Raw genomic sequence first — 22,518 nt, forward strand, 5'->3', positions numbered from 1 at the left:
AGAACACGTTTTGCCAGAATCTGTTCCCAAGAGCAGACCTGAGCTCTGCAGATCAGAGCTACACAATGCATCACCACAGGACCAGGTAACTGCTTCTGGCCTGCACTTCATGCATCACACAGCCTCCCATTCCTTCCGATTATGGTTTGTAGGGAAGTGGTGGGAACATTTTAACTACAGCATTTTAACTCATAAAAGAGCACTGGTGGGCAGAACGACCCATTTTGTGCTTTGAGGAATATTCTCAGAGTTGGCATCCCACAATATAACAGTTGCTCCAACTGTGACCCACACCAGCGGGACAGTAACAGCCTCTGGCACCTTAGGAGAGGCTGCTGCAGAAGCGTTAGGACATCTGATCTACCCTGAACCACACACCCTGTCTACACCTGAGGGAATGCTAAGCGGATGAGTGAAGGAGAATGGCTGTGGGCAGAAGGAATTTTACCCACAGTTTTGAATTTCTCCACCTCCGTGTAAGATGCCAAAAATCTGAAAACGCTGAGTTCAACAGACATCGTGGCATGCGATTCATGCACTGCATAGATATACATAAGGAGCTCATAACTCAGAGTTAGCTTTACCAAGGTTTCGACTCCACTGGATATACAGCCTTCTACCTTTTCATCTCCACACCAGGCTGAATCTTGTGCTGTGCAATTAGGGCTATCTAAACAGTCATCTAAACTCCTACTGAGGAGAACTGGTTTGTCCAGGAAAGGCCAGCTCTATCATGAAGTTAACCACAACAAACCTAATAACTGGACTGAAAATAACACAGAGCATGATGCTGCAGATAGAACCTTCGTGTTCTGGAAGTGAGATGGATCTTCAGCAGCTTAAAGCTTCTTCTAATTGTCATCTCTTGCTTTTTAACTTTGATTGAAATCACGGTATAAGCAAATCTAAAAGGAATGCTGGACAAGTGAGGATTTGCCTATTTCTCAAGTTTGCTGTATTTGAGTGATGAGACTACAATAATGTATAACCTCTGTAAAGGGACTGAAGAAATCGAAACCAAGAAGCAGGACAGACAAGAGGTCTAGTTTTAAGGAAGAAGCATGGCAACAGTCTAACACCATAAATGCCCAGAATTCATTTGCTCAGAGTTTCTGGGCAAACTTATCTTTACTGGAGTTGTGTGTCTAAAATTATCCGTTACAGCGATAACTTCCCTTCCCCAGCCTCTTCTGATCGTGACTATATTTTGTTTGCATGTCAGAGAGAAAACACTCTTTCAATTGTATGTCAGGACAAAATTACGCCACCTGACAAAGAAACAAGGACTGAAGTTCAACTACTTGACCTGTTAGAAATCAATTAAGTAGTTCATCAGTGATGTACTATAGATTCATATTCCTAATCACAGCTTGCACACAGCCCCAGCAATGCAAGAAAGCTCATTTAACGCCCACCAAATGCTGTCCTCCTCTTGCGTCACCATCTAACCCACGGCCCCGGCAAGCATGCTCACTTTGTATTTGTTCTCCAATTTGGCAGGGGTAGGAATGTGGCCTCTCCTCCGGAAGGTTGTAAAGTGCTTGCACTGAGGGCATGGCTTGGTGCTGGAGTCAATGCGGCTGAGTTCCAGGAAATATTTATACTTGATGATGTCGTCGTGGGGCAGGTTATAGAGGACAGTTGTTTCATCCAGGTGTTCGCTGCACTCTGTGATTGGGCATTTTATATCCGCTTGTCCCAGCTGCACCTGCATATGAAAAAACCAAGAATAGCTGTTTGACCTTTTGCTTGGAAAAAGGTAAGCAAGCATTTATGAATTTTGTGAGGAAATTTAATTTCAAGTATTGTAACAATTCACAGACTATCAAGCATATAGTCTTAAAATTATTTTGACTTAGTCCAAGCATGCCACATTTTTTTCCGAGAGAATATTTTGAAATCCAAATAGAAAAGCTAACTACCTTTATGACAACTGCAGTTATTAAATGTATAGTCTCAGTGTACGTACCATGTCTATGTACTTTGCAAAACCAAAACACCAGTCCTTACCAGCAGCACCCATCCAGCACTCCACACTTTGTGTGTAATGGTCAGCGTTCCACTACCATGCCTCACACAGGCTGTGAGAAAGCAGGCAGTGGAAACGTTTGTGTACTGTTTCACTGCAAAACATGCTGGGAATCACAGCACAGAGAAATTACAGTCTATTGAGGATCATCAGAGTCTAGCAGCTCTGACTCAGTGCTAGCCCTGAGCTGGTTCCTGCTCAGCAAAGCTCAATCTGCTTCCAAGAAGCTCCTCATATGCCATGCTGCATAAGCAGAAAGCGTTAGCTGAGCCTGGAGCTGACCAAGCTAATACATTTTCCCAGAACTCAGAGCTAGAGTTCAAAAACAACCCCTGAAAAACCCTTAAAAAAGCCCCCAAAAAGACAACCAGAACAAGTTAACATGTGCAGAAGCATGCTCAAGTTTAACAGGGCTGAAACTATTGTTGATCTAATGAGCCCCGACGGTCCCAGGCTGATCCATATGGTCAGATATCTGCAACGCGTTTCCAGAGCTCCTGGATAAGAGAACAGCGCGGGACCCAGGTCTGCACTCTTCACACTTGGCAGGCTCCAACAGCTCAGACTTCATGCCAAGCCAGCAGATCCTACTTGGTCTGGGAGCAGCAGAGCAGCGTTTGCTTGGCACTGAGCCGGAGCTGTTAAACCCTGCTGCACCGTGAGAGCCTGCAAGGACCTGGCTTGAGCACGTTTGTGTCTGCCTCAAGCAATTATGAATGAACCAGTGTTGACTGTACAAGTGGAGCTGACCACCAGCCCAATTCCTTCCTTAGTGACTATCTCCATGCAGAAAAAATGGGGGTTAGTGGTGTAACCAGCATCTCTTTCCAGGAATTACTCCTTCAGGGTTGGCAAGTTTGATTCCCTTAGACTGCTTATTCTTTAACGTGCTCCATTATGGGAATCTGCCAAACAATACACTAAATATGATAGGAACACCTCAGATGTGGACATGGATTTCAATGCTGCATAGTGGTACCAGAAGACACATCAGACACTCCATTAATGCAGTATTTAAGTTAAGAAAGGAGGAAAAATAACTAAAACCCAACACAACCCTGTCACTGCTGCCTCAGCAAGGGAGCCATAAGGGCTCTAACCGAATGATAATTAGTCAGGAGCCAGAGGATTAGAAGACTCATAACAAAATCAAATAAAACTCAAGGCTCATACTGATTTAAAAAAAAAATAATCTCTATTACACTATCTTTGTTCTCTCAGCACTGTAGCTACTGTAGCTAAACCCAAGCAGAACAAAGAGGTTAGGTATATGTTAGAGAGAGGAAAAGCAGAGTGAGGACAGCAGCAGCCCATCCCAGACCAGAGCACGGCAGAGGAGACCTCAGCAAGCAATGACTGCCCCAGTGCCCTGAGCAGCCTCAGTTCAGGGTGCAAGCAGACCTGCCTGCAGTATGGAGGAGAGGCAGCTCCACCAGCAATACACCCACTCTTAGGAGGGAACTTCCCTGAATTTCACTTCCAGCTCTGAAAGGTGAGCAGAGCTCTACCACATGCAAACAAGGCTAGGCTCAAACAGTTTCGGCTTTTGCATGGACCAGTGTAAGTACAGGAGGAGTATGTACTCAAAGGTATTAAAAAAACAGTCGTGCAAAACCACACAAACTACACGCTGAGGAATGTCCACATTTCCTTCCTATAGGACACCAATGCACTTGTAGCAGCATGTAAAAGTTGAACTCAAGCATATGACACCACTAGAGTGACTCTTCTCGGAAGAATCATCCAGTATATCATGAAGCTATGCTTAAAAAGCAGATGATCAATCCAGCACTAGAGTACTCAAACATGATGAACTAGGAAAACAATTTCCTACAGAAATACAGAAAGTTATTTCACTACTGCAAAGACTAGTATAAGCTTCTGTTTAAAGAAGTGTAGGTACAACGATTTAAAACCAAACAGTTAAATTAAACCCATCTGCAACTACTTTAGGTTTTTTTTGGTGGTTTTTTTGTTGTTGTTTTTTTAAGCATTAGTAAAATACTAAAAGAGGCAAGCCCTAAGTAAACTAAGCTACAGTGGAGCAACACTTCACAGTGAGAAGGCACATTGTATCTGGCATCTAAGCTGGTACTTAAGAAGCACTGCTTATATTAAATGCTTGTTAGAACAAACCTGCATTAATAAAACGAAGGAATACAAAGCTGAACACTTTCTGGATTTCATGCCCACACAGAATATGATTAATATATGTGGTAAGAGTCAAGTGCAGTTTCAGTGTTTATTTTGAAAATATGTTTTACACCCACTTGCAGTAAATCATTTTTATCCTCTGTAATAGTTTCAGCCTTTCAAGTCTGGCAAAGATTGATCTTTTTCCTGTGTTTTGAATGGGACTGAAGTGAACAGAGCTGGTTTGCTTATTAGCAGTAACTTCAATGGAGCCTTGTCTTACCAAAACAGTCCATCTTTGTTTGTGCACTAGCATCAGCAATTGATGTAAGTACAGCTTTAGAGGTAGCCTGTTAGGCTACCTGCTGCTGCAGACGCAGGAGGTGCTACAGAATGGGGAAGAAAAAAACCGCTAATAAGATGGGTAAAAATAACTATTTTAAAAAAAAAAAGTTTAGGAAAAGAATAAAGAATTTTGAAGAGCCTTATCCTTCAATATCAGCTTATCACAGTGTCAACCCCCCTAAGTTTTAAGGAGTCTTTGAATTTCAAAATACCACTATGCATTAAGAACTTAAGAACTCTGGGAATACACAATAGCATGGTGTATTTTCACAGCAGGAGGAACGACTCAGGTATGTCTAAAAGCAGCTGAGCTGCAGCAGTGTTAAATGTCGGGCAGCATCATCCAGCTTTTACATCCAGCTGTGCTTCACTTCTGTAAAGCATCTCAGGAGGGGCTAGCTCTGTTTACAATTCACAGGGAGAAAGCAGTCTCTTGCGACTTTCATCCTACAGAAAGCTAACATTTAAACTATCAAGAGATACACGTACCTTCCCCTTCTAATTTTTCTGATGTTTTATTTGAAAAGATTTGGAAGGGGGGAGGGTGTGTGTGGAATGGGGGGGACCGGACCCAGACTCTACACCGGTCCACTTACTGCTCCAAAATGCAGCAATAACAGCAACAGAAAACAGAAACAGATGGCATGGTACTTTAAGTCAGAAAATTATTTCCACCCCCCGAGCTTTCTTTTAAAGAAAATCTGTATTAACTACACAGAAAGCAAAGTTCAAACTACACAGCAAGCACTGATTTATACCTGTCATTTAGCCTGGCCCAAGCTGGATGTAGCATAACCTGTGCACGCGGTACTTAAGCAGCTGTATTACAGCTCTGTTCCTTAAAAAGGGGCCATTCTACTTCAAAACAGATATATACAAATGAGCACTTTTCTAACTGAAACTTTACTCTTAGTTCAGAGATGCATATGCTAAATAAACCAGTAAATTCTGCTTACTTCTTACCTGTTAATGCTGAAAGAAAAGTGAACAGTGCCATGTCTAATCTCCACCTCTGTGGAGAAATTAAATTTCTACTAGTGCACCAAATTCTGCCCTGTAAACTACCAAGGATGTTACACAAAAATATTTTGGAAATGCACAGATGCAAGTCAAGGCATAGTCTGATCTACAGGGGAAGAAACAAATGGATTAATGTTCCCTTTATTTATAAACAAAATTCCATTGCTTTCTAGTTCACTGGTAACATTGCTCTTTCATTTTTGCTGGTTAGTTGCAAATCAGTGAAGAATTACTTTTCTTGTGGGTTTAGGAAGTGTAGAGTGTCATTGTGAATTTGTTTTCTTTAAATAAAATTCTGGAAAATACTTGGAAGGGCTCACCATGGTTCAGGACTCCATAGTGGTAGGTGCTAACCAAATGAAATCCAAGCAGACATGATTCAGCAAGTGCAAACCAAAGACAATGCAAACTTCTACTAAGCATTTTGCACCTCCCTTTAAGATTGTGGTTCCATGACCATTTCTGTGGTTTGAGTACAAACTTCAGCAGTCCAGATCCCCTACCTCCGATTTGTGCCAGTGATACCCTGGCATTCTCCATCGAACTCCTTTCACCAAAAAAACACCCTATGAAACAGAATCTCTTTCTCAGCCCATCTGTCCTCCCTCCTTACTGTCAAACGGCACAAATCCTCAGTGCTGCAAGGCAAGCAAGAACGAACAGCTAGAACTAACAGTAATTAGATTAGAGGCTACTTCAGTTTTATCACCAGGAAACAGGAAAACAGACTGGGTTTCCTCTATGCCACCTCTTCCACCAGACATCTTCATACAACATCTTGGCTGTTGTTCATTACTTCACAAACCATACTCCACGAGGTATGTTTCACTTTTATTCTCCTTTTTATTCATTTCTCAATACAGCAGACTTGCAATAAATGACTTTCTGAATCCCTTTCTCATTAAGTCACCCCATGGTTGTCTTTGCCAAACACCACCTGGAACCTCACTTCAGCTGAAAGCTGTCACTCCCCTCCCTAGGAAGGGCGGGCTTGACTAGCCCTTAGTGGGGTGTATATTGCTGACCTCAAAAAGACAGAGCTCAAAACGGTGAGGATCTCTTCCACATTGGCATGGAAATCAGAATTATTGGTTTTTTAGTTTTAATTCATATTTTCTGCTATGCCAGGAAATATCCAAGTGACCACCAAAACAACTAGAATAAACAGTCTTTATAGCCAGTGCAGAATGAGGGAGGTGACGGAGGTGATTCAAAGAAGGTGGCAAATGTCAACAGCACCTTTAAGATGCCTAGGAGGAAAAAAAAAAAAAAAAAAAAAAATCCCACTTTTCCCCACCTCAGGGACTAAATGTAGCTCAAGAAAACTAACTTCTCCCAGCACCAATGCCTGACAGATATTCAAAGACAAAAAACCCAAAGAATTTATTTATATTTGTGACAGTGTCCATTTTAAGTTGTGTTTAAAAAAGCCATTTATTATTAATAAAAGTACCACCAGACACTTCTGTTAAAAAATAAAAAAATCCTCAGATTTCTATTGTGTCACAGCTCACATAGACCAACCCTAAAAGGCTCCATCGTGATGCCCACCTTCATGTGTCCTCTGAGGACACAAAATCTTTGTTTTCCTTTCGTATTGGTACCACGTATTTGGATGAAGCAATGACAATGATGGTTCCTGCTTCATGTCACATTCAGAACGAGAAAGTCATTTGGGCCCAAACATTGCAGATGTGAGCAGACACCACCTCTTCTAGTCACACTGTTATGTGATTTGCATTAATTATAATATTGTCAACACCAAAAAAAAGACACAAAAAAAGGAAAATTTCAGGGCCTTTGAAGAACATGTTAGTATCTCATCCTTCAGGAGAAAGGCATGCAAAAGTAAGAAGCTGGGAGAGAATCACAGCGTGTGTAACTGCAATCCAATCACCACCAGTACATTAAAGGCTTGACCTTTCTGCTCCAAAAGCATGTCTTCTGAATGCTTTACAACACATATTTAAACGTAGCATCAATTTAAATTCTCAAAGCTCATGTAGTTTTTACAACTTCAGCCACAGGCTGGGATTCCACCTTCATCCATAACACCCTGAGGATTGCTTCAGGGAATGCACTTACACAAACCCACATACCCGAAGCGCTTCAGGATGCTGCAGCCACAACCAGCACCACCTGCACGGGGGCAGTGACCAGAGAGCCCTCAGCCCCAGAAACCAACCAAAACCTTAACTGGCAAAACTGGTCTCCGTAGCCTGAAGCAAAACCCCAAACCATGCTGTTCTCCATTGAAACTCTTCTTTTTTCCTTCAGAGACACATACAGGACTCATCTAAAGAACTGTGAGGACAAGCTAGCAAGATATTCTTCAGAATACACCTAAACTCAACCAAAACCTCTCTCTTAAAGGCCTCTTGATTTGCTTTGTGATTTGATGACATGCTGGCATGAAGCTCTACTCCTTTTCCCTTGCTTCCACAGGACCAGGTGTTACCTGCTTACATGGATTTGCTGTCAATGGCAACATTCAGCTTCTATTTGTTCTGCTTACATAGGAATAGCATCTACAGAAAATTCTTACAGAATCATAGACTCACAGAATGGTTAGGGTTGGAAGGGACCTCGAAGATCATCTAGCTCCAAGCCCCCTGCCACAGACAGGGACATCCTCCACTAGATCAGGTTGCTCAAAGTCTCATTCAACCTGGCCTTGAACACCTCCAGGGATGGGGCAGCCACAACTTCTCTGGGCAACCTCTTCCAGTGCCTCACCACCCTCAATGTAAGAAATTTCTTCCTTATATGTAATCAAAATCTCCCCTCTTTCATTTAAAGCCATTTCCCCTTGTTCTATCACTATAAGTCCTTCAAAAACTCCCTCTCCAGCTTTCTTGTAGGCCCCCTTTAGGCATCAGAAAGCTGCTAGAAGGTCTCCCAGAGCCTCTTCTTGTCCAGGCTGAACAGCCCCAACTCTCTCAGCCTCTCTTCATAGAGGAGGTGCTCCAGCCCTCAGATCATCTTCGTGGCCCTCCTCTGGAGTCGCTCCAGCAGCTCCATGTCCTTCTTATGTAGGGGACCCCAGAGCTGAAAATCAAATTAACACTAAAACTCTCCTTCACAAGATGTAAACAAGTAATCAACCTGCACTAGCTCCCTCTCCGCCTTTCATCTCCTTTACTTTCTCTAGCATCAAGTTAAAAAAAAGAAGGTTTTTACCTCAGTAATGCATTTAGAAAAAAACACACTGCATTAAGTCATGTTTCTGCCTGCTACTACTCATCAAAACTAGTGTGTGTCATCAGCAAGATGAGGTTTACATGCTTTCTACTCTGGTTTTTGAGTGTCCATGGTTGAGTTGAAACCCACAGCAGAGGCAATGGTTAATTCCGCAACCAGACAAAACCAGGGCTGGTACGCCCGGGTGGCTGCCCGCTGAGCTGCCCTCTCTCACATAGAGGCACACCAGAATTAGACCAAGAGACCGTCTTGCAGAAAGATTTCATAATCTCTGGGAGCGCTGGAGCGTGCAAGATAAAGCAATCTTTCATCTCTCCTCTGGAGACACGTGTGGGCACAGAGGGAAGGGGAAATCCCGGCAGAGAAAGGTAACTCCGGAGGAAGTGTGGCAGGAACTGTCAGCCTTGGAGGAATCTGACCCAAACCCACAGATCTCTCAGCATTCATTAAAAGGAACAAGGAAATGCATGAGAGCTTTCTTATTTTGTCCAGGTGTGCATATTACCGATGCTAGCTAAGAATGGGTATGGTAATTTTTCTATTCCTTAGAAGACACATCCACTTTTACTAAGAGACCCAAAGAAGAAGCTTCATGGAAGGACAACTTTGAGGATAACAGACCAAGCCAGGGACCTGCCCTTTTTGGAGTGGAAAACAGAGGCAAATACATCCAAGCCCTGAGAGCAGCTGCTTCTGCCTAGGAGCAGGACCAAAAGACCACACTAAAACCAGTCAGGTGTGGGAAGGGATTACAGAAATGAAGCACAGACCAGGAGACCATCCGCATGCCACGATACGCTCGAATAACCCAGCCATCTCAGGAGTGAGCCCTGCTCACAGGGGCTCAGTAGCACTAGGAAATACAAGTAGCAAAGTAGCAATACCTTTGTAAGGTAATGGTTTGTTGAGCTTCCAGCACCAGAATAAAAACACCACAGCCAAATAGCACAGAACCAAAACAAACCAGCTCACACGCTGATACTTGTAAAATAACCAAGATAAAAATCAATCAGTTAACTCTTTAATCAGCAGGTTTTAATTCAAAGGAGAATAGCCTGGCCTCCTACAGACAGCATAAGACTTGTAGAAACTCTTGCCTGCATTTGAATTCATTACCAGCAAGCCTAACCCGGGTCTATTCTGCCCATCCAAGTGCTCTCTGTAAGGAACAGAAAAACCGCGAGAGCCCAGGCTGACCCCCCGGGAAGGCGAGAAGTGCACAGGTCCAGCGGGACGGGACGCAGGCACGGCAGCAGACACTGGCCATGCAGAGTGGGAGCCTTCCCTCGCTTTCAGCATGCAGGGACCTGACTTCCCAAAAGCAGTGAAGTCATTATGTGAGTGTTTACTGTAATTCATTTAAATTCTCATCTCAGAAAATAATAAATTAGAAGAAAAAACACCCAAAACCCCCACCAAAATCCTATTCTCTCTTCCCAATTAAGAAGATTAAACCAAAGTGTGCTCAGTTACTGGAGCAAGTAATTTTTATCTATATTCCAGTCTCTTACAGGAGCAATGCTTAAAAAGGAATGTAGCCATTTCCTTGTCTTGTGTACAACAGAAAGTCCTGAACAGTCAAACTCTGACCTCCTCTGGGTTCAAACTGGATTAACCCAGATTCAGATCAATTCCAATGGAATACTGTTAACTATTAACAATAATTAGTATCACAAATAAATACTTTCCCATGCATTACTTAAAGATGGACAAAAAGTTAGCACTCATAACAGCAGTACAGAAGAGTGAGAATACATGGTCTCAATCTTCATTGGGAAACATCACTACAGTCTTCAGGTGGAACCAAGCAAAACCCATCAACAACAGTGACAATTTATCTTACAACTATTTATGCTGAAAAAGGGGAGATCCATAGTTCATTTTTCTACTATTTAGCAGACAGGGTCCCAACCAGACATAAAAACCAGAAAAGGCTACTGAGTTCATATTTGCCAACCAGCATTTCCCTTTCAAATAAAGTAGGGCCCAAACCATCATACATGTGCAAAACCGATTCAGTAATCTGTACTACCTAGCCTCTAACCTAAATTATCCCAGCTGGTATCATCAGCAATAGTTAACTGACCCTTTGGTTTTGCCAGCAGTGGCTGTTGTTATGTTTTACTGTTGTACCTACAGAAACATTTCAGGGTGCTTAATATTTTCCCAACTGAAAGTGGCGCTTAGCATAAAATAAAGAAAAGGTCTCATAATTGAGGGAAGGAGGTAGGGGAGGTATGCTCCCACCTGTCTCACTGCTCCATCCCAGAAGATGGCTACCAAACCTAACAGAGTTGCCATGGATGTGGGTGATCACTTCAACCAGCAAGAACTTTTAACACAAATCTCTCAACTATTCTCTTGACCACTCTGATCATCTACATTCCCTAATCTGTAGAAAAACGGACACGCACTTTACAGCCATTCTTAAACTGTCCTGCTTTCCTTAAGAAAGCTATCTACAACTATTCCATTTCCATGTCTTTGCTAGGTCTGAGGTTGTAGATGAGTTTTCTTGTGCACATATTAATAGTCAATGTTTGTATTCTTGTTCATCAGACACAAAACCAAGTTGTGCCCTCTCTACTGGGTAAATCATATAGGAACAGCAGTTGCATAAGGTGCAAACAAAAACAGAAGAAAGCCTGAAAAGTACTTTTTATCTGGCAGATGATTACCAGGAAAGATAGTAACATTCAAGGTGGAATATGAGGTTAAAATACTTGGCTCCCCCTACAAACTAACTTAAAGAAATTTGTTTATGCACTGAAGTTGTCACAAAATGGTTAATTCTAAATAGTTGTTTTGCTCTGCCTTCCTGAAGAGAGACCTATGTCAGCATACCAGTACCTATCCACAACAAACAAAGTTGCTTCTGGTGAAAAGCAAGATGAAACAAATTGGTAAGTTTTACATAGCTCAAGCAATAAAAGGACTAGTGTGCATGTTGACGCATTTTTAGGGATAAATACTTCCTAGGAAAGGCTAATACAGAATAGACTTCCAAGCTTCTCCCCACTCACCATCATTTGGACAAACCCTAGGTACTGTGCTAAAGCTCCAGTTTCACATGACTTCACAGAGATGTTTCTCGTAATGCATTTTAAGTTTAAACCACATTCTAATGCACACTTAATGCAATGACAAATACAGCCACAACAAGGAGTAAATGTACAAGACCAAGATGTGCAAACACAGCCTTTTCCAGGTAACAGTTTGAAGCAAAAGTCTAAGCAGTGGCTGTGATCCATACTCGGAGAAGCAAAAGTGAAAGCAAAGCAGAAGTGCAGCCCCAGTAGAAGCAAATTACCCATCATCAAATAGTCAAACTGTTACCTAATACATCTCAGCACATAAGAGTATGGCACAGAAGAAAAATCCTCTGATACAAGCTGAAAGAAAAATTCTGCCCCAGAACTGATCTAATCCAGTAGAGAGCTGCACTGGTCCAGCATGCAGTGATTTCTAAACAACGTATTTAACAGACAAACTATCAGAGTTAATTCTCCTGCTGAACAAACTCTGGCTGTAATTTGGGGGTTGTTACCATGTCAGGTCAGTCTCCCTGAGAGTTTGCCAGACTTGGGTCCCATGTGAAGGCAAAATACAGTCTTCACCTGGATTAACAAGAAAGCATTTATGTATTGATTGCTGCAGACTTTGTTTGTGACAAGCAGCTAGAATCTTTACAACATCGCAAAATCATTAGAAATAGCAAAACAAGGGGAGAAGCAGACAAGGCAGATATTTTATATCAAGAAAAACAAATCATAACTGTGTTCAGAATGACATATTCTGCTTATTGCTTTTTCATAAAGAAAACACGAAGCAAGCTCATTTAAATTCCTGAAGGCAGTTCTATCAGCTGATTAGGTTGTTAAAATGCTCATTTTCACACCAGGTTTGCCACAAGAGAAGAAACTACAATTTCCCATTTGTTCCAAATTCTCTTTTAAAAAAATCCCAAACAACACACCAAAAAAACTTAAACACTACTATTTATTCATCTGCTGTTTATACATATACTTTTCTTAGACACAAATTTAAAACAACATAATATGACTTTCACTACAAACCCTTTACCAGTTCAAAACATTGCTATGGATTTGAAGAACCTGTTGCACATAGTGGTGTGCTCTGAAAGCCTGCTTTTACTGTGAAGTAAAAGTGAAGCACAGAGGTACAGTAAGTCAGAATGCCTTGGTGTCTAAAATTTCGGAGTTAACAGTGAGGAAGAGATTAGACTGTTAAAAAAACACTGTTGAGATCAGATAAGGCTCTGGAAATACTTGCATGTAGGAGAAAAATCACAATGTAAAATTAAGGCTTCCCTTCCCTACCTCCTCATGTTTTTAATCACTTTTGCTCCTTTGAGGATAACAACAGTTCCAGCCAGTGCCTGAATATGAAGAGAAAGGGAGAAGTAACTGTTGTAATCACTGAATTCAGTTCCCTGCAAACATCTTTTTTGGTTGGTTAAAGAGACTAGCGTGGAACAGAAAGAAAAAAGACAACTTCTACCCATACTTCTCTTTCTGGATGCTATGTCAGGCTTACCCTGTATCACCAGGAATTTAGACCAAGGTCTCCAGTTATGTGATCAAAACACCTAACAGGCCTGAAACATTTGGGGTGCAGGTTCAGCCAGACCTCTCACATATCAGCTAGTCCAGTTATCCCTCCCCAGGTCTCAGATCTCTTCAGCCATTCCACAGGTCACAGTCAGCCAAGACCGCTGGTATCTCAGACTGCACCCTGCCTAAAGCTAAAGACTTACAGAAGATGTCAATACAGCTTTCCCTTCGCCATCTCTGTGTTAGAGAGCAATCGCGAGGCTGCAAGGAGAGAAGCTTCAGCTGGCTAACATAGGAGACTGAGGTGTTTTTAGATTAGTTTCCTAATTGATCAGGCAGCTGAATTAATCCTCTTTGTGACATATGATCACTAGTTCACAGCCCAAGAGAAAAGTGGGAAACACATGGTCAAGGAGAGAGACTCTTGCAGAGGTAGCTGGCCACCAGTCTTCTTACCTGTCATGTCAATCTACACCTTCAGATCACATGCCAGGTACTTCTCGTGTTAACTTTGCTTACCTTTAAGAAGGCTACAAGCCTGAAATATGACCAAAAGCTCCCCTCAGTAAAAACAGTTAATGGTAATGACAGTACCAAGGTTGGAGGGCTGCACCCCATCCCTTCTCCACGCGAATCTATGCATCAGTGTTTTCCACACACGTCCTAAAATTACTGTTCTTCAGAAAGCAGCCTGTGTTTTGGCATAGCTAGGTGATTATTAGGTTTATGAGTACCAAGGTATATTTTCCTATTCTGTACAAGTACTTAAAATGCTAAACAGCATGTGTTGAAATCCTTCACTGAGCTTCAGGTCTGAACCTGGCATCCACCCTGACACTCACCCCATGGGTGTTCAGATGGTCTTCACACTTTCTGATTCTCTGTTGGCACTATTTCTGCTCTCCTCTCAGCTGTATCCCTGGAGGATACAAGAGTCTTATCTGTGAAGCTAAAGCGAAGGGAAGACTTATGAAGTAACTAGGCTTTCTAAGATGAAGAAATGCATAACTTGTAATGAAACAACTAAGTTAATAGGTATCTTCAGCAACTTCTGAACAAGAAGCACAGAGGAACTCTATCAACAATGTCACACATGCTACAAAACACTGAAGCAGCTGACTATAAAAATAAAACAATTAGTATAAAAGATACACTACAAACAGGACACCTCATTAACTTGACATACACTGCAAAGAATTTTCAGTAAACATTTCATTGTTCTGTTCCAAGAGTAAACACATCCCCTCCAGAGACTTTAACTTAAAATCAGTTACAGTAGGGAAAAAAATGCCTACAGATGGAAGAAAATCACTATTTCTCCATGGGAAAAAAAAGAAAAGAGAGAAAAGAAAATAAGGATTACTAACTATGAGGGTTTGTAAAGTGATGTTGTTAGATAAAGGTTGTTAGATATCTTGAAACGTCACTTCTGCCAGTATTAAACTTTTGTAGGGCTCCAGAAACTGGATTGCCACACTGAATATTTACAGCAGCAGCTTTGTTCTTACCAGTAGGTATTGGAGTTTTCAAGCCACCACCAGTAAGGACTGCCAGCTTGGGGACCTGGACATGGACAGGTGAGTGAGGTGAAGGAAGTATCAGGTCAACTATATCCATCTCCACTTCTGAAACCGCAGACTCCATTAGTAATTGAATTCAACACTAGTTGAGGAAATCCTAGTTTCATTAATTATTTCCAAAGAACATATATAGACCTCAGTGGGAGAGAGGTTAACAAGTAGGAATTGAAGCAGCACAGGAGGAGAAAGCAATTGTTACAAAGCACAGCAACGGAGTACGCACAAGAGGGCTTGTATACAAGGACATGTACCTCTCCAGGAACGGATTTTGCAAGGATTGAAAGCTTTTGTGACAAAGAGACAGAAAATAAATACAATGTTTGTTAGCAAGAAGATGAAAACTTTTAAAACATATCTGATCTAGCGTTTCATTGGTATTTTCATTGAAATGGAAGCATACTACACAATGTTAAACACCACTGATCTGTCTATCCAAATATGACCTCTCTCAAAATATTAGTTTTGGTTTAGATTTTTAATGGGATAAAAACTACTATTTTTTTTTCTTTTTTTGAAAAATAACCCAACAGTTCTTCCAGAGCAAATACTTCTACCTAGTAGTTGCAAACTGTGATTACCCTCTATGGTTAAGCAACCATTGATGATCATGTGCCACCAATACAAGTGGTTTACGTCAGAATGGGGAAAGCAGTCACAGCTGCTCTAGCTTGTTTAGGGAGAGGATGACAACAAGAAGGGAAAAATTCAGAGAAAAGAAAGAAGAGGCATCCACTTCAGCCTTTCCTAGGAAGTCTGCCTTTCCCAGAAGTCACATCTTTTCTCTCCTACAGTTTTTCCCTGGAACACAATGTCCTCTTGCCTGACGTACAAGGTGGGAAAAAAAAGGCCTACTCTTCAAAATTTTCCAAATCCACCTAATTTCCCTCCCTTTAATAACCAGCTAAAACCAGGACACACTCATGCAAAGGATGGTTACCCTCTGAACTGCTCCTGCTGCCCCACACCTTCATCCAGGAAAGGTTCTGCACTTGTAAAGCCTCCTTTCAACCTGCACCTGTACCAAACAGCAGGAACTGCCGCTGCAAACTGCTGTTGCTGTCGCCCAGGCAACTGCTGCCCCAAAGCACACTGATTTTCTGTGCAAGAGAAAGGCAGTGATATTTGTATTTGTGACTCCTGTGGTTTTGGGAGCGCACCCAAACACCAAGATAAGCAGTGTGGTTGTTATGTGCTTTTCATCAGAATGCTGCCTGCAGCAAGGGAAACGGGTGGCAACCTGCTGCTGAAGTAACTTCTGAACTGTACAGACATCTCTCTAAAAGAATCAAACCATTGCTGCATGAGAACAAACATGGCTGTGTTAGTTTCCTAGTAAATACAGCAATTTTGGAATTTCTGTCTATATGTGCCTACTTTTGATTCCTCACCACCACTCCAATATGCTATAGCTTTTTGAACCACAGATATCATAAAAGCCAAGAATTTCTGGCAGCATCAGTAGGACAGAAAAATAGCTTGACAGTCCCCAAAAAGGACTTTCCCCACTGGTTGAGATTTCTAGTACTTGTTAAAACATCTCAGCGCTTTCTTTGGTGGCAACAGATCAGTCTCAGTGACTGTCCCATCCCCTTATTCCCAACTGGATAGGGAGAGATGGCAGAAGCACCCATCCAGAGCTAGTCCCTGGTGCTCCTCCCTGCCCGGTATGATCAACAAACGTCTCACTGTGTGCCTGTGCAACTCTCTTTCTTACAAACACACAGGCTTACGAAACTTTTAGTATCAAGGAGCTAATGATCATAGAATCATAGAATGGTTAGGGTTGGAAGGGACCTCAAAGATCATCTAGTTCCAGACCCCCGCCATTGGGCAGGGGGTTAGAATGTTAATTTCACTTAATGTTACTTAATGATACCAACATTCAGTGGTCAACTGAGTGAAAGTCTCTAACTTTCCTCTGTCCATATGTATTCCCTACATAAACTGAAGGTGACATCATGGAAATGGCTGAAAGAGCATATAAAAGACTAATTTTTTTTGTCAAACTTCATTTGGGAACAGGGTAGTTTAGCTGATAGCAAGAAAAAAGTAACTAAACGAATCTGTTAAAATTTACTTTAAAATATAATCCTTAAAAACTGGGTCACTCAGGTAAAAATGACCAATCTGAAAAAGTCAAAGGATGCGTACACTTAAATCCCCAAGCCACTTGCTGCCAAGCAATAGTAAGGCAGTACTGAGGGAAAGTTTAAGAACATTTTATGAAATTATTTAGATTTAATGAAACCTCTTTTATTAAAGGCAAAATTAATCCTTTTTTGTATTCTGGTGCATAGGGTATCCTAATTATAAAGCCATTTCTAATAGTGAGGTCTCTGGAGTCTACTTTCAGCCCCTACTGAAATACATTAGAATATTTGTACTGAACATGTAAGTATGCTACAAGCTATAGAAGACTGAAGGAAAGACTTAGAGTACTTTAAGTGGAACAGAAAAGGGCTGAGTCTTCCACCTGATCAATGATACCCCCAAGTGATCAGTTGCATCTCAGGCTTTCACATGCAGAGTAACTGTGCAAGTTTCGCACAATGAACAACTTAATATGTATGAGGAAGTCTGGTAAAGTTATATACATCAGGAAAACAGTAAACACTAGTAAAATTAGGAAAAAATAAGAAAACCCACACTAGCGCTAGTTTCCACATACCATGCACGTCTGCTGCGCTAAATTTCCAAAGTACAAATAGCCATGCTTAAAATTAAGTGCAAATTACAGCTCCATTTAATTTCTCATTCGCAAAACTGTAATCAGTAAGAAAGAACAGGTTAGCAAGTCTTTCATCACACAGGAAGAATGATAAAATAAACAGAGATCCTGAAAGTATTTGTTAATGTGCATCCTTAGCTATTTCTGCACACAAAAATCTTTAAAGAAAGTTATTAATTTCTTGTTATAGTATATGAACATCTTGTAAATAAGAATGTCTTTTTCGTAACATCACCTTGATTTACCTCAAAGCATAGCTCCTAGCGACTTTGAGTGCCAAAGGTGAGTTCACAAACTGAGTCGCTGCAGTAAATGGTCATCTGTGAGAAGTGTGGATTAGGGGATTTAGCTAGGATCACCTTGGAAGGCTCTAATACTGCCAGGAAAAAACAACAACAAAGCAGTTCTACTTTAACTATTACATTATTCTCTCTCATCTCATAGCTTCTAGACTCACGAAAGCTGTAATCATCCTGCTCCTCAAAACCAGTTGTATGGGAGAGTATCAGCTTCTATGTACTTTGTAAGCAAGTTGGAAGTCAACTGTCACATATAAAGACAAAAAACCTGATGCTTGGATGCAGGGAATAACCACTAGCAGTACTAGGCAGTGATTTTATGCTGATCAGCTGCTAGACGGAGCTTTGCCAGGAGAGATGTCATCCTAGGCAGAGCAAATGCAGAGAGCCAGCAGATCCCTGCAGCCTGCCCCAGGCAGCAGACACCCTGCCTCTCCCCTACCCTGCCCCCATCTCTTGTGCACCAGGTCTCTCCACACCAAATTGTTCTTACTCCGCCAAGCCAGCCCTGATTAGCCTTCGTCCTCTGCATAAGAAGCCTTACAGGATTGCCATCAGCATCCAGGCTGCCTTCAGCTCCCACGTTGTGGCACTGCATCCAGAAACAAGGCTTTCTGTCCGATTCAATTTAATTCCGCTGCCACCTCCATCCTGCTGTTCTTGCTGCTTTTCAGTTCGCCCACTCCTCCTGGATGGCAGGAAAGGAACACGCACGCACACCAGAAAAATGCCACCGTGCTTCAGGATCACCACAGGATATTACAGGAGTCTAAAATAGCCAGTATGGACAAAGAGTGACTGTTGCTCAAGTCCCACAGGACTGGTACAGCTTGATGCTGTCAGAATTACCAGTGAGTTAAGCTGTCTAACAAAAAATCTGCACGTTTAATCGCAGTTTTTTATCATGTCTCATTTGATTCCCTGTGGATAGTATTTCTAAACACAAAGACAAATATCCTGCAATGTTGAGTTCCCTACTCCATCGATGAAACACTAAAGACTTTAAGTGAAATAGCCTATATGTGGTTTGTTTGGGTTTTTTTTTAATATACTGGCAAGAACAACAAAACAAGTGGGCTCCTCCAAAGTTCACTCTCAGGTGTCCAAACCAACTCCTTGCTAGGATCTTCCTCACAGATTCAAGTAGGATGGAACATTTCCATTTGGAAGAAACCAAGAAAATCTAGAAATCTGGGTTAGGATTGCTCGATCCTAACAGCAGACAATAAATTCAAACTGTGACACACGGAAGATACTTTTACTCAATAAAAAACGCACTTGCTGAATTCACATGGGACTTCAATGATTTTCCTCCTTAGCTCGACAGCAGATAAACATCTTATGTCAGAGGGTGGCGAATTCATGTCCTACTGGGACCAGACAAACTACATACATTCATACGGTACTGACTACCATACAACAGAAGTACTTTTAAGAGGCACTTAAGTAAAACCATTGAGCCACAAGTTCAAGTGCAGTACAGCAAAGACAATCTGGCCAACCAACAGAAACTGCTCAAGAGATCTAATCAGAAAAGTGGAGCACAACACCCCCGCCTCCACTCCGCCACAAAAAAAACCCACAAACAGGAGGGAAAAGCCCAAGAGAAAACACTAGGACTGTTTTATTTAACTGTCATTAAGATGGAAACATCACAATTCTGCCTGTATTCCAGGAGTATTACAATTTCCTGTGGCATGCAAGTTCAGAAGGAAACTAATAGCAAGAGTCCAAACATAAAAATCCAAAAGGAAACATGAAAGTAGAAAGGAAACTATGCAAGACGTATATATTTCCTCTTTTCATGGAGGAATCTGTAGCTTAACTTCAGTACAAAGGTTTAACGATTATTAAATATTTGTATTGTTACAGCGGTCAGTGTCACTCCATACAATATTTACAGGTTTAAGGAAATGTCAACAATTAGGTACCACTCCTCCGAATTTAGTTTTCCAGAAAAAAGGCATTATTAGAATTTTACAAGTTTGCAAACAGTTTCAGATGAAACCATACCAAAACCCATCATCCTTTCCCACAAAAGGTGAACCAAATCTGATTTTTAAGGTAGTTTAAATGGGAGTGACAGGTAGGCATGAATCCAAGGTTTTTCCACTGTGGTCACTATAGGACAGCTAAGACTGATCAACTATCCCAATTTTGTATTTTTCCAGTTTAAAAAAACCTATGAGCAATTTTATTTGCTTGGGTTTGTAACACGTAGTATTAGCACAACTAATGTATCTGTTGTACAACTCAAGACATGATATATGCAGGTAATTTCTTTAAATACTAAACTCCCAAAAATATAATTTCTAAAAAGCGAATAATCAACACCAAATGTCCTACTGCCATGTGATGCATCCTCTCAATTGGATAGTGACAGTTGCTCTTTTTCAAATAAAGCCCATTTTCTTTCTCTGGGGCTCCCAACATAAGGAGGACATGGAGCTCTTGAAACGGGTCTACAGAAGGGCCATAAAGATGATCCAAGGGTTGGAGCACCTCTCCTATGAAGACAGGCTGAGAGAGTTGAGGTTGTTCAGCCTGGAGAAGAGAAGGCTCCGGGGAGACCTTCTAGCAGCCTTCTGATACCTAAAAGGAGCCTACAAGAAAGCTGGAGAGGGGCTTTTTGCAAGGGCGTGTAGTGATAGAACAAGAGGTAGGGACTTCAAACTAAAACAGGGCAGATTTAGTTTAGATATTAGAAAGAAATTCTTCACCCTGAGGGTGGTGAGGCATTGGAACAGGTTGCCCAGAACAGCTGTGGATGTCCCATCTCTGGAGGTGTTCAAGGTCAGGTTAGATGAGGCTTTGAGCAACCCGATCTAGTGTCCCCGCCTGTGGCACGAGGGTTGGAACTAGATGATCTTTAAGATCCCTTCCAACTCAAACCATTCTATGATTCTGGTCTCATTAGCGCAGCCCTACCTGCCCAGCTGTATTAGTCACTTCCTGCACAAGCACTTGATCACCTATGCAAAAATCAAAACACCTCTTATTATATCCAACACAGTATGCAGGTTTAACTGAAACATTAAAGTTGCAATTGAGCAAACCTGTCCCCTGTACCATCACTTATAAGGGTGTCACCTGCAAAACACTCTGGATAGGAACTGTATTGCTTCAGAGAGACTAACTGCTTTTCCCAATACTCTCCCACCTCCAATCTAATTTTGCTCAAAGAGAAAGGGAGGAGGGAAAAAAGGAGGAAAAGCAGACAAATGAAATCTTAATCTCATGGTTACTCCACCCTCTTCTCATTTCTAGAGCTTAAGAGAGAAGTAAGAAAAGGGACAACAAAATCAATAACTTCTGCTACCTGGGGCAGGTGAAGTTGTCTTACAAAAAGCTTTTTGTAAGGAGCTTTTACAATTTTTATACTTCCAAAACTCACAAGTGCTCCACTTCACGACCAAAAATATCTGCATAATAGAAGCACAAGGCTATCAAGCTTCATCTTCAAAGTCAGCATGCTGAAATCACAGGCAGCTGTTGAACAACAGAGTAACATAAGCTAGTCCAGAAGAGACAAATTCCAGGTCCTCCAAGCCACAAGTAACAAAGCTTCCCATGACTTTGCAGTAAGGAGGAAGGGCGGGAGGGGGGCTGGTGAAGAAGAAAACAAGCAAGCTGTAATTTCACTGATGTGAACATAGTTCATCCCCCCGCTCCAGGAATGGTGAATAGTGTCTTAAGCCAGCTGTAACTGATGTGTCATGAAGGTTCAGCCTTGGCTTAAATACCTTGGTTCAACGCTACAGCATGACACCACCAATACAAAGCACGGCCAGCTCTTGGAGAAACCTGCTACCTGGATCATACTTGCTCAAAAACAGCTGGACAGACAAAAGGATGTGACATCTGATTACAAAGATCCTCCTGGAAGGAGGTCTTTCTCTCCTGGTCAATTATACATTTTCAGGAAGAAAAACAAGACAAACACTCCAAAGATCCAAAGGAGATAAGAAAAGTCCATGGCTGAATAACAATTCCTTCCACCAAAATCACACAGTAATGATTTCTTCCAATACAAAATTTTTACTTTAATGGCATTGATGAATAGTCTATAACATGACCAAGTTAGTCTTAAATTGTATAAACCTCTACTTTTTCAGAGCATGACTGCAAACACTCTAAGTAAAAGGATCACTATGGCAAGGAAATACCATTTAAAAAAGCTCCTGATCATGGAAAGGAAGCTCATCCTGGAAAGGGAAGAAGAAAGAGCGCAAAAGTTGGAAGCTAGTGAGAACAGAGGTCACTCTCCAGGATCTTTACAGCACTCATTAGATAAGCGTATATCTTTTCAAGAAGCTCAACTTCCTGCCATAAATAAAGTTTTTATAACCCACTCAAAATACATATTAGCCAGCCAATTACTTTGTTTCATCTGCCTTTTTGTATTCCTTGAGTAGTACTTCTGCAACTTTCACACGTCTCAATAGGCCATTACCCAAGATATACTATTATTTGATATATTTCAGATATAGTTCTCATCAGTTTTTCCACCACAGTTTATATATATGAAGTAATCCATTAAAAATAAGCCTACATGTTTCAGAAATGTTTTTCATGTTTCAATGCCTGTTGGTGTCAGCATATATCAGTC

At 41.4% G+C, this 22,518-nt stretch overlaps 1 protein-coding gene across 1 annotated transcript in view; it reads right to left on the reverse strand.

The window, feature by feature from the left end:
- RNF217 (ring finger protein 217) overlaps window positions 1-22,518 on the reverse strand; it is a 60,349-nt gene that overhangs the window by 23,584 nt on the left and 14,247 nt on the right. Inside the window, exon 2 of the mRNA XM_086632101.1 lies at window positions 1,475-1,708. Coding sequence (XP_086488227.1) covers window positions 1,475-1,708 — 234 coding nt within the window. The remainder of the gene's footprint in view (window positions 1-1,474; window positions 1,709-22,518) is intronic.

Source organism: Tauraco erythrolophus, chromosome 2 (assembly GCF_009769465.1).
Source record: "Tauraco erythrolophus isolate bTauEry1 chromosome 2, bTauEry1.pri, whole genome shotgun sequence".
NCBI classification, from domain to species: domain Eukaryota; kingdom Metazoa; phylum Chordata; class Aves; order Musophagiformes; family Musophagidae; genus Tauraco; species Tauraco erythrolophus.